Here is a 12,229-nt window from a genome sequence, read left to right as displayed (position 1 = left end):
CCCTTCATGATGTTTCAGAGTGGCCTATCAGTGTTTAGCTCATTTTTACCTTGTGAAAGAGTCAAATCTATTTGGAAGGTGCTTGGCATGAATTATTTCTGCAGGTCTTTCTCTCTGGAAGGAAAATGGAAATTATGACTGATAATCTGAGTTTGTTTATGTGAAGCAGGCCTTTCACTGTGAGGAAAAGGAACCGGTGCCCTCTTTTCCACAGGGCAGCCTGAGGGGTTTCTCAGCCCTTTGAGCAGTCAAGAAATGGCACAGATATGGGAAATTGTGAGGCCTCTCTAAAGGTCACCTTGCAAAGTCTGTGGCCATTGAAAGAGTTCTCAGGAGCAGGGGACAGCAGAGCAGTAGGAGCCCGTCCTGGTCCCTGGCTCAGTGAGAAACTGGTGTTGTCCACCTGCTGGGGGCATCTGTTTTCTGCCAGAGGATCCATGATGGAACAGATCACGGTGTGTGACTCTAAGCTGTGATTAATGGGGCTGTTGGAATCATTGTCACCATATGGGCACTTTCCCTTTCATGGATAACTATTATAAAAACAGCTCTTCTTCAGATAGAAATGGCTTGGCAGAGGGGCTCTGGACAGCCTTGGTTTTACCCACTTTCTGAAGGAATTATTCTCTGATTTACTGGCCTGCTACAGATACTAGAAGAGTCAAATGGGACACAGGGTAAAACGTGAATTCCTAGTACAGAATTCAGCCCAGCTTTGCATGAAAGATGGGCTGGAACCAGAGTGATATGGAAACCATTATTCAGTAGGGCTACATTTAAAGAAGTCTGGAATTACACTCTGTTTGCCACAGATTTGTGCATCAATCACAAAATATTGTTTGCCAATAAAACAAGAGTTTGATTCACTTTTAATTTTTTTAAAATATAAAATTGTGGCCGGGCACGATGGCTCACACCTGTAATCCCAGCTCTTTGGGAGGTCGAGGTGGGTGGATCACCTGAGGTCAGGAGTTTGAGACCAGCCTGGCTGGTATGGTGAAACCCCATTTCTACGAAAAATACAAAAATTAGCTGGGTATGGTGGTGCATGCTTGTAATACCAGCTACTTGGGAGGCTGAGGCAGGAAAATCACTTGAACCTGGGAGGCAGAGGTTGCAGTGAGCTGAGATCGCATCATTGCCCTCCAGCTTGGGCAACAAGAGCAAAACTCCATCTTAAAATATATATATATATATATATATATATATATATATATATATATATATATATAGTATTTAAATCATATATGAATAATGTAACAGAAAATCCAAGAAATATAAGAGTAATAGATATTAGGATAGACTTTATTGATTGGTTACATTGAATTGTAGAAATAATATTTTAAATGTGGCATATTTTAGCTTGCCATGATCCGAAAGCTTGATTTTTTTAAGATTATGGAATGAATAATGAAAAGACATTTTTATTACTGATAACAGAGAGCTTTGCCATGTTTAACGCTAAGAGTATATATGCAAATTGCATTTGTAGAATAGGATGAAAACCCATTTCCCTCATTACAGACACTGGAGTAATATATAGCTAACTTTATTATGTGATTTTTTTTCTATTTATTGGCAGCTTACATATAGAGAATGTTTGTGTCCAGTCAAACTCTCCTAGCCCCAGAGAATCCTTGATAAACTCTTCAATTGCACTTAAATCTGATCTTTTGTTAAATAACCTTTTTCCTTTTTAAACTCAAAGCTCTTGTTCTTACCATACTGTAAGTGTATTTCACAAATTAGCTGTGGGACTTTGGCCAAATTATTAACCTCCCTAAGTCTCTGTTTCTGTAAAATGGTGCTAACGATGGCACGTAGATCCTTAGGGCTGCATTAAGGAATAAATGAGATGCTATTTGTAGAGCTTTTGGCATGGTATCTAGTATAAGTACTCAACAAATGTTAGTCATTAGAAATGCTGCTTTGTTGACTCTGATGATGATGCTGGAGTATTATACTAGGGAGCCAAATTTGGTACATTTGCTTCATAGTCATACCCTAAAATAAGGTACAAATCTACATTTAACAGTACTAAAAATAGAATCAGAAGCAAAGCTTATGAATTTCCTTATTTATCAGCATTTACACTTTGTTGTATTAATTTTTTGTTTTCTTTGAGAGAGTTTCACTCTCTTGCCCAGGCTGGAGTGCAGTGGCGCCATTTCAGCCCATTGCAACCTCCTTGACTGCAGAGTTCAAGTGATTCTCCTGCCTCAGCCTCCCTAGTAGCTTGGATTACATTTGTGCACCACCACACCCAACTAGTTTTTCTGTTTTTTTTTTTTTTTTTTTTTTAGTAGAGATGGGGTTTCTCCATGTTGGCCAGGCTGTTCTCAAACTGCTGACCTCAGGTGATCCACCCACTTTGGTCTCCTAAAGTGCTGGGATTACAGGCATGAGCCTCTGCACCCAGCCAGTTGTATTGATTTATTATGAATCTGAAGTGTGCTATTTTGTAAGAGTCATGAGATCACACCTACCCCAGCCAGCTACCAGAGAAGGAGCTTTTCAAAACACAGCTTCTGGTCATCTTCCTCTCCTTTGTTTTCTTTTTTTCTTTTTTAGAGAAGGGGTCTCATTCTCACTGTGTTGCCAAGGCTGGACTCAAATTCCTAGGCTTGGGCGATTCCATCTCAGCTTCCCCAGTAGCTGGGACTACAGGCATACATCACCATGCCTGGCTCCTGTCCTTTCAGTGATTCCTTTACCTGCAGAATAAAATCCAAATGCCTGGTACATAAGAACTTCTGCAGTCTATTCCCACCTTTTCTGTCCTCTCCTCCCTATTTAATGCATGAACCTTTAGAACCTGCCCCCTTTTCCTGCCTGGGAAGATCCTATTCATCCTTCAAGGCCTGACACAAATGTGACCTTCTCTAGGACACTTTTCAGGATGCCACCAGAAAGAATTAGTAACACTCTGTTCTTCTAGCACTAGACCTATGTTCAATGAATGATTTTCACCTCTATAATGGTTCCAACAGCCCTGTGAAGTAGGGAGATCCAGGATTTTTAAAATCTCTCTTCAACCATTAAGTGCTTGTGCTACAAAAATAATAATTAGAACCCCTGTGATCCCTGTCCTCAAGGAGCTTATGGTCTGAAAAGAGACAGACCTGTAAACACCTCTAACAGGGGTGATAGGGATCATGCTGTGCAGAGGTGTGCAGAGAGAACTGAGGCAGGGCACGCTCTGTATCCAGGGAGTTTGCATGAGGGTTGGTGTGGTCAGGGCCATCTATTTGCCTTCATCTCTAGAACTCACATCATCCTTCCTTGGCCTCTGTGTCACACTGACCAGATTGTTTCCCTTTTGGCTAGTCAGTTGCAGGGCTGGGACCTATTATGATGGAGCACAAGAACGCTGCATTTTATGTCCAAATGGAAGCTTCCAAAATGAGGAAGGACAAATTATTTGTGAACCATGCCCAAGACCAGGAAATTCTGGGGCCATGAAGACCCCAGAAGCTTGGAATGTGTCTGAATGTGGAGGTAAGGATGCTGTCTGTTCCTTCCTACTCCTCCCATCTCTGATGTCATTGTTTAGACAGAGGCATCTCAAGGACTCCAGACCATGCACACTCACCTGGGGCTTCCTACAAGCAGGGACCATGTTGGTTCGATTCATCTTTGGCTTACCGGTGCCTGGGTCAGTGCCTGACACATGCTGGGCAGATACTCACTTGAGCAAATAGATGAAGACAGGGCAGAATACACTAGCAGAAGTGTGTAAGTGTTGCAACTGGGTGCTTTAGTCACTGGAAATACGTACACCTGCAACCTGAGTGAGTTCTGTGTCTATAGGCACTGTTTGAAAGTGTTAAAATGAGAGGAAGTCTGGGTTTTTTTCTATCTTTAGTATCAAATTTGTAGCTTTTTTATTTAAAACAAATAATCTGTTTATTTTGTTAAAACTGGGACCTCCTCTGTGAAGAGCTTTAATAATCTCTTACAAAATGTTAACTTTGAAGTCAATCTCAAGCTCTGTGGGCTTTCCTACTCATTTTATTGCTAAATTCTGCCTTTTATTAAACGGGAGAATGGCTGGCTGTATTGACACTCTGTGGGCTCCAATGGCAGGTGTGATCTGAATGGCGATTTGTATCTGATGGCCACAGCAGAGTACACAAGGCCCCCTGTGCTGCTCCTGCGGCTGTCCATAGAGTGACTCCCACCCAAATAACACCAGACTCAACTGCAAGGCTGTTTCTGGCTTAAAAATCAAATCCTCATATTGATTGTGTGACTCCTGTCATATCTTTGGCCTGTTATAAAACTCCAAACTAACTGCAATGTTGATAAGGAGGGACATTTTGGCGTCCGCTCACCCTTGTACGTGACCTTATTATTTTAATTTTTTCTTGAGACAGAGTCTCACGCTGTCACTCAGGCTGGAGTGCAGTGGTGCAATTTTGGCTCACTGCAGCCTCCACCTCCTGGGTTCAAATGAGTGTCATGCCCTAGCCTCCCAAGAAACTGGGATTACAAGTGCGTGCCACCACACCCCACTAATTTTTGTATTTTTAGTAGAGATGGTGTTTTGCTATGTTGGCCAGGCTGGTCTCAAACGCCCAACCTCAGGTGATCCACCCACCTTTGCCTCCCAAAGTGCTGGGATTACAGGCATGAACTGCCACCCTCAGCACCTTATTAAGAAAAATTTAGGCCAGGCATGGTGGCTCATACCTGTGACCCTAGCACTTCAGGTTTAGGATCACTTGAGCTCAGGTGGCTAACCCTAACCCTAAGACTGGCCTGGGCAACATAGTGAGACCTTGTTTGTAGAAAAAAATGGTTTTAAAAAATTTGCTGGGCATGGTGGCACATGGTAATCCCAGCTACTTAGGTGGCTGAGGTGCAAGGATTGCTTAAGCCCAGGAAGTCAAGCTGCACTAAGCTGTGATTGTGCTACTGCACTCTGGCCTAGGCAACAGAGTGAGACCCTATCTAAAAAAAAAAAATGATAGCAATAAGAATATTAGTAATAATGCTTATTATAGCTAACGTGTTGAATATTTACCTATGCCAGGCATTATGCTAAGTATATTATATGAATTATGAACTATGAATAATTCATAGAATCATTACAACTCTGTGAGGCTAAAGTGAGTCTTTTAAGGTCACACAGCCAATGGCAGGATGTGGAATCAGAACCCAGGTCTGACAGGCTCCAGGCTCCTCCCAAGGGTGTGTGTTCTTGAAATGCTATCATACCTATAACTTATGGGGGAAAATAAGACCACTATGATGAATGGAGGAGAGATGATTAAGAATATAAGAGACAGCAGATTTTGATAGTATCTTGCCAGTGACTAATACCTGGGGAACATGTGCTTTTAGAAATCCTTTTGTTTTTGGCTGTGTTTCTTATCCCAGGTGTAACATGTATAAGATCTAACTTAGTAAATAGTATTGTTAAAACAGGGGAGACTCTGAGTTACTCTTTTTTTTTTTCCTGTTTTTTTTTGTTTGTTTGTTTGTTTTTGAGATGGAGTTTTGCACTGTCCCCCAGGCTGTAGTGCAGTGGTGCAATCTCCGCTTCCTGGGTTCAAGCAATTCTCCTGCCTCAGCCTCCCGAGTAGCTGGGACTACAGGCATGCACCACCACACCCAGCTATTGTGTGTGTGTGTGTGTGTGTGTGTGTGTGTGTGTGTGTGTGTGTGTGTTTAGTAGAGACAGGGTTTCATCATGTTGGCCAGTATGGTCTCCATCTCCTGACCTCGTGATCCACCCGCCTCAGCCTCCCAAAGTGCTGGGATTACAGGCATGAGCCACCGCTCCCGGCCTACTATTTTTTCTTTTTTTTTGATAGAGACAAAGTCTTGCTGGATCACCCAGGCTGGAGTGCAGTGGCACAATTATGGCTCACTGCAGCCTGGAACTCCTGGGCTCAAGTGATCCTTCTGCCTCAGTCCCAGAGTAGCTGGAACTACAGACATGTGCTGCTATGTCCGGCTAATTGTAAAATTTTTTGTAGAGACTGGGTTTTGCCATGTTGCCTAGGCTGGTCTTGAGCTGCCAGGCTCAAGTGATTTTCCTTCCTCAGCTTCCCAAAGTGCTGGGATTACAGAGATGAGCCATCAAGCCCAGGCTGGGTCACTCTTTATATCACTAGGATGTAATCAACTAGGTAAGGGAGTACTTCTGGGTCTGATTAGTAAGTTGATTCCAGGGCAGAGAACTCTCTCTCCTGCATTGCAGGGGATGCTTGGGCAGTGTGTAGGCCTAAGCCTGAGAACTACCAGGCCTTCCCATACTTTGGAAGCAGTTGACACTTGACTCCTGGTTTCCAGCTTTGCACAGCTTTGCTGTGCAGCTCTGTGTGTAAACATCAGGCACTCATATGCCATTGCCTCAGGGTCAGCAGCAGGGCAGCATTGACTGTATGCTCTCTGACTGAGGTGGGAACTGAGGTCAGCATGGGGCAACAGGACTGAAGTTGATCTCATCTGGAGAGGTGGGGGCAAGGGTCTGCCTGGGGGCAGACCTAAATCTATTGGTCCTTCCAGGTCTGTGCCAACCTGGTGAATATTCTGCAGATGGCTTTGCACCTTGCCAGCTCTGTGCCCTGGGCACATTCCAGCCTGAAGCTGGCCGAACTTCCTGCTTCCCCTGTGGAGGAGGCCTTGCCACCAAACATCAGGGAGCTACTTCCTTTCAGGACTGTGAAACCAGAGGTAAGCATTGGCAGTTTGCCTTTTTCTAGGGCTGGATTTCCCTTCTAAGTACCATGGGAATCTGGTGAGGCTCCAGTCAAGCCCAGGCTGACGCAGTGCCTCAGTGGCTGGTGGTTCAGATCCCAGCTCCATTCACCCCTGGCAGGATGTGCAGGGGGCACTGGAATTCACTGGACAAGGTGTCCTCAGACACCTTACCCCCTTTGGACAGGCTGACAAGGGACAATCAAGCACTGATGAGCCAGTTTGGTACACAGGTTCCCCTGGTTCCTTCCTCCAGCCCTCCTCCATCTCAGTGCCCTGACATAGAGCTTCCCCACAATACTCCTTCTCCAGAACCCCACACCAGCTGCCTTCTCCCAGGAAGCCCAACTCTAAACCCAACCTCGGTTCTGCAACTGCCTGCCTCCCATACTCACAGACATGTTCTGTATGAAGACTTGAGTTGTGATAATTGATGCCTGAAAATCTGCATGAACCATAAACTCATTGGAGATACACACATATCTTGTTCTTCTGTATTTCTCGGTTTCATGAGCCCCATCCAAACTGCCTGTTTGGGGAATTAACTGTTGATTAGCTCCAGATTGGTAGGAAAGTCCTACTTTATTTGCACATAAAAATTTATTTCACAGACTTTAAAATCTTTTGTGCTGCATTTGATTAAAAGTAGTCTTTTTTCCCCATTCTTTTCACCCTCCCTCGCCCACAGTTCAGTGTTCACCTGGACATTTCTACAACACCACCACTCACCGATGTATTCGTTGCCCAGCGGGAACATACCAGCCTGAATTTGGAAAAAATAGCTGTGTTTCTTGCCCAGGAAATACTATGACTGACTTTGATGGCTCCACAAACATAACCCAGTGTAAAAGTAGGTCTCTCTCTAAGGCTTTTCACAGTCCTGGCTAAGAAGATATGTGTCTGGGTCCAACTCAGAGCAGGGGCACGGGGCAGAGGTCCCAGTTCATTCGGAACCACATAGATATTATGAGCCTAGCTCACAGCCGTGCAGACCAATGTGGAGAGAGAGCAGGGCCTGACCGTGCAGAGTGACTCATCTTTGTTGGTCCTGGCTACTTCCTTGGGCACACTTACCAGCTGTACTCACCTTAATGTCCTCCCTGGGGCATAATTTCACCCCAGCCTTATTCAGCACACGTTGTTTGAGGACCTGTTAGGTGTCTGGCATTCTGCTGGGAACTTGGTTGATACCAAGCAGAATAAGTCAGCATCACTGACTCTGCAAGGAGCTCAGCCGGTGAGACTGTAGGGGAAGGAGCGACTGACTGTCTTGAGAGATGAGGAAAGACTTCTGGAGGGTGTGAGAAGGTTTTCATGGAGAGGATGGGGAAAGAGCAGGAGAAAGAGCCTTATGTTTGAGCGAGGAGCTGAGGGAAGCACAGACGGAGGAGACCCTTGGACCTCAGGCTAGAATGTGCTGAAGGGAGTCTCAGGCAGACCAGGAGGTGAAGCCTTGGATGGACATTGAGGAGACTGATTTGTGTTTTATAGGAAGGGGGAAGCAAATCATTTAAGGATTTGCTGTCTGGAGGGGTTTTTTTTTAAGCCATTATTTATAACCAAAATTACAACAAAAACTCTGTAGTAAAGGCTAAAAGTAAATCCCAGCTAATCTTTAAGACAGCAATCAGAAGAGCAAAGAGGCCCCCCTAAACTGGAGGAGCTTGGAACTGAGGGAGGCAGTGAATCATTGGAACTTTATGATTGAAAGGTCATCTGGTTTTCTTTCTATGCCAAGGAAGTCCTTTGAATAGTATCTTTGTAAGTAGCCTTCCATCAAGTCTCTTCTTGAATACCTGCTAAGACAGGAGGCACACTACCTCATATCTTAGCTCATTGGTAAATTAGACTTTGGAAAGTTCACAGTGTTAGAAAATTCTTCCCCATACCAAGATGAATGTTCCCTTGTCTTCTACCACCTGGCCCTTGCTTGGCCCCGTGGGGCCCCGTGAGAGCCTTATGGCACAGTTCCTAGGGCAGCCCTTCAGGACTGAAGGCAGTTCTCAGCTCCATGGCTCCCCCTTCCTCCTCTTTTCTTCCAAGAAGAAAAGCCTGTAGATTTTTTTTTTCTACTAGTAACAATAAATCCCAGTTGTAACTAGAGAGGGAAAAGTAATCCCTTCAACATCTTTTCTTGCATAGATTTACCTGACAGTATTAAGTAATGAGCTCCTTGAGAGCAAAGACTGTGTCTCTCCCCATTTCTGAGCCCTCAGAGCTTTGGGTGACATTTCTGCAATGAGTGGGATTGGATGAATGAAGATGCGGCTGGGTACTGTGGGTGAGGGAGGGGTCTGTGCTCACATGCATGTGTGTGTGCAGCCTCTGCCTTTGGTGCCATATATAAGTATCCAGCATGCCTTGTATCTACTGATAACTCATTTGAGTTTTCTTCCTTCTTTAAAAATAAAATATAGGTTAGGTACAGTGGCTCATGCCTATAGTCCCAGCATTTTGGGAGGACAAGGCCGGGATAGCTTGAGCCTATGAGTTCAAGACCAGCCTGGGCAACATAGACCTTGTATCTACAAAAAAAAAAGAAAACAAACAAACAAAAAACTGGCCCGGCCTGGTGGCACTTGCATATGGTCTCAGCTTCTTGGGAGGTTTGAGCCCAGGAGGTCAAGGCTGCAGTGAGCCATGATTGCACCACTGCATTCCAGCCCTGGCAACAGAGAGACCTCATCTCAAAAAAAATTTAAAAATATTTAAAATTCAAAATGAATAAAAAATAAAATGTGGTCTTGACCAGAGAGAAAAGTGAAAAATATGTCTGAGTTATCTTCACAAAGGTCTGAAAAAGGGTCAGATAGTCTCTACAGAGCAATCAGCTCTGTTCCCCCTATTTTGAGAGACCTAGAAGTTCTGGCTCATGGGTTCCTCTGACACTTGGACTTGGTAAACAAAATATTGAAAGCTAAATTTATTCTTCTGTTCACAAACACCTGCCCTGACCTTGAACACTTTCAGGCTAATGAGAAAACAGTGCCTCCAGAACTCAGAGGGGTAGACTCCCTGTGGGGAGGTAATGGTTTGGTTCCCACAGGGGAACCTGGGTGTTATAGGACACACTCATTCCCAGATGGTATCATTTTCATGCCCCATTCCTGGGAGGTGACAGGGATGCTGCAGGGCTCAGCAAACTAGCAGTGGTCAGGACATAGATGACAGTGTCGTGCCATAACTCAGGGCATTTTCTTTTCCAGACAGAAGATGTGGAGGGGAGCTGGGAGATTTCACTGGATACATTGAATCCCCAAACTACCCAGGCAATTACCCAGCCAACACCGAGTGTACGTGGACCATTAATCCGCCCCCGAAGCGCCGTATCCTGATCGTGGTCCCTGAGATCTTCCTGCCCATAGAGGACGACTGTGGAGACTATCTGGTGATGCGGAAAACCTGTGCGTCTCACTCCCTGCTTCCCTCCCTCCCTCCCTCAGGCCTGCTGGGGAGCCTGATGACCTGCTTCCTAGGCTTTCCATGTGGGGAGCAGGCCTAGAATGTCACCTCCATGTTAGAACAGAGGTGGAACATGATATAGAGTTGGTGAGAGACAAATGTAAACAAAAGCCACACACTGAAACATCTTGCTGGAACCCAGAGGTAGTGATCCTGCAGGTCAGTCTTCCCCGCTGTGCTCACTGGGGTATGTTGAACCCTCTTCCACAAGGACACAGAGAGTCAGTGAGGATCATGCAGTGCTGGCCACAGACATTCCCTCATGCTGAGTAGCAACTGATGACTTGGGGACTGACGGAGCCTGGCCAGGTGGGGACCTGTCCTCCTATCCTGATTCAGGGCCCAGTGTCCATAAAGGAAGACTGCTGTCAATACAGCTTAGAGGGAGTGTAATGAGGGGCTCTGCAGCCAGGCTGCCTGGATCTCTGTCCCAGTTCCACCTTTTGGTTGTTCTATGATCTCAGGCACACATTCTGAATCTTTCTGCACTTCAGTCCTCTTATCTGTTAAAATGGGGCTAATAACAGTTGCTAGCTTATAGGGTTATTATAAGGACTAAAGGAGTTCACAGTTGTGAAACACTTAGAATAATAGGCCAGGCACTGGCTCACGCCTATAATCCCAGGCTGAGGGAGGAGGCTGAGGCAGGAGAATCACTTGAGCCCAGGAGTTTGTGACCAGCCTGGGTGAGGCCCTGTCTCTACAAAAAATTTTTTTAAATTAGCTGGGCCTGGTAGTGCACACCTGTGGACCCAGCTACTTGGGAGACTGAGGTGGGTGAATTGCTTAAGCCAGGGAAGTAGAGGGTGCAGTGAGTCGTGATCATGCCACTGCACTCTAGACTAGGTAACAGAGCCAGACCTTGTTTTAAAAAAAAAAAAAAAAAGATGATGATGACACATGGAGCCACTATATAAATGTTTACTCTTTTTATTAGTGGTTACAATGTCTGAAGTCAAGTAGAGGTTTAAATCCTTGCTTTACCACCTACTGGCTATATGACCCCGGGCAAGTATTTAATCTCTCTATCGAAAAGATAACAGTTACACCAACTTTCTGTGGTTTTCAGAAGATTAAATGAGCCCATAAATTGCCTAGCATACTGCCTGGTCTTAGGCAGCAAATAGTGGTGATGATGATTAGATGACAGCAGGTCAGTTCTGAACAGGAGACCCTCACCCAGCTCTTACAGTGGATGGCACAGCCTGGGCTGCTGCTGCTTGGCAAGCCCCAGGCCTTTCAGGCATAGCCTCCCTAGGGGCCCACAATCACCAGCTGAAGCTATTCTGTTTCCAGGACTTTTGACTTAGGATGGCTCAGCTGGGCCTGAAGAGCTCTTGAGCATAACTTGTTGTACGTTTGAGTGTTTGGAAAGATGAGTGTCTATTGTATGCCTGGTCAGTGCTATGAGTCTTGAACCCCACCCCTCTCCAACTTCCCTTGGCAGCTTCATCCAATTCTGTGACAACATATGAAACCTGCCAGACCTATGAACGCCCCATCGCCTTCACCTCCAGGTCAAAGAAGTTGTGGATTCAGTTTAAGTCCAATGAAGGGAACAGTGCCAGAGGGTTCCAGGTCCCATACGTGACGTATGATGGTAAGCACAGCCTGCAGCACATGGAAAGAGCCTCTCTGCTTTGAACAGAGCCAACTTTGGAGCCAGCTGGCAGACTGCTGACAAGCACACATGCTCAGAAAGGCAGGCAGGATGAGGGGAAAAGACATTGCTGACTCACATATGCCAAATTTTCACAGGCATTTGGGGACACTGACAATAGGAGGAAAAGATGTTTTAGAAAATATATTAAAAGTGAGCATAGCTTGGTGAGTAAGAACATGGGCACTGGAGTCAGACTGTGATCAGCCTGGCTATGATTTCTTCTGTGACTGTGTATGCTACCATCTCTAATCCTCTTGTTCTTAATGTGTGAATGAGGATAATTATTAGACTTATTTGAGAGTTCAATGAGAGTTCCTAAAGGACTTGAGGCAGTGCCTGGCAAATAGTAATTGTTCAGTAAATATTAATTTATTATGATTGTGGCTTTTATTAGGT

The 12,229-nt window shown here is 45.1% G+C and overlaps 1 protein-coding gene across 9 annotated transcripts in view; it reads left to right on the top strand.

The window, feature by feature from the left end:
• Positions 1 to 12,229, top strand: part of SCUBE2 (signal peptide, CUB domain and EGF like domain containing 2) — an 83,841-nt gene that overhangs the window by 63,606 nt on the left and 8,006 nt on the right. For all 9 annotated transcript variants that reach the window (XM_078340467.1, XM_035265740.3, XM_078340468.1 and 6 more), the window contains 5 exons: positions 3,328 to 3,498; positions 6,517 to 6,684; positions 7,397 to 7,558; positions 9,915 to 10,112; positions 11,618 to 11,770. In XM_078340467.1, coding sequence (XP_078196593.1) covers positions 3,328 to 3,498; positions 6,517 to 6,684; positions 7,397 to 7,558; positions 9,915 to 10,112; positions 11,618 to 11,770 — 852 coding nt within the window. The remainder of the gene's footprint in view (positions 1 to 3,327; positions 3,499 to 6,516; positions 6,685 to 7,396; positions 7,559 to 9,914; positions 10,113 to 11,617; positions 11,771 to 12,229) is intronic.

Source organism: Callithrix jacchus, chromosome 10 (assembly GCF_049354715.1).
Source record: "Callithrix jacchus isolate 240 chromosome 10, calJac240_pri, whole genome shotgun sequence".
Taxonomy (NCBI): Eukaryota; Metazoa; Chordata; class Mammalia; order Primates; family Cebidae; genus Callithrix; species Callithrix jacchus.
The sequence above is the reverse complement of the archived record's forward strand: the minus strand, read 5'-3'. Positions and strand labels throughout refer to the sequence as shown.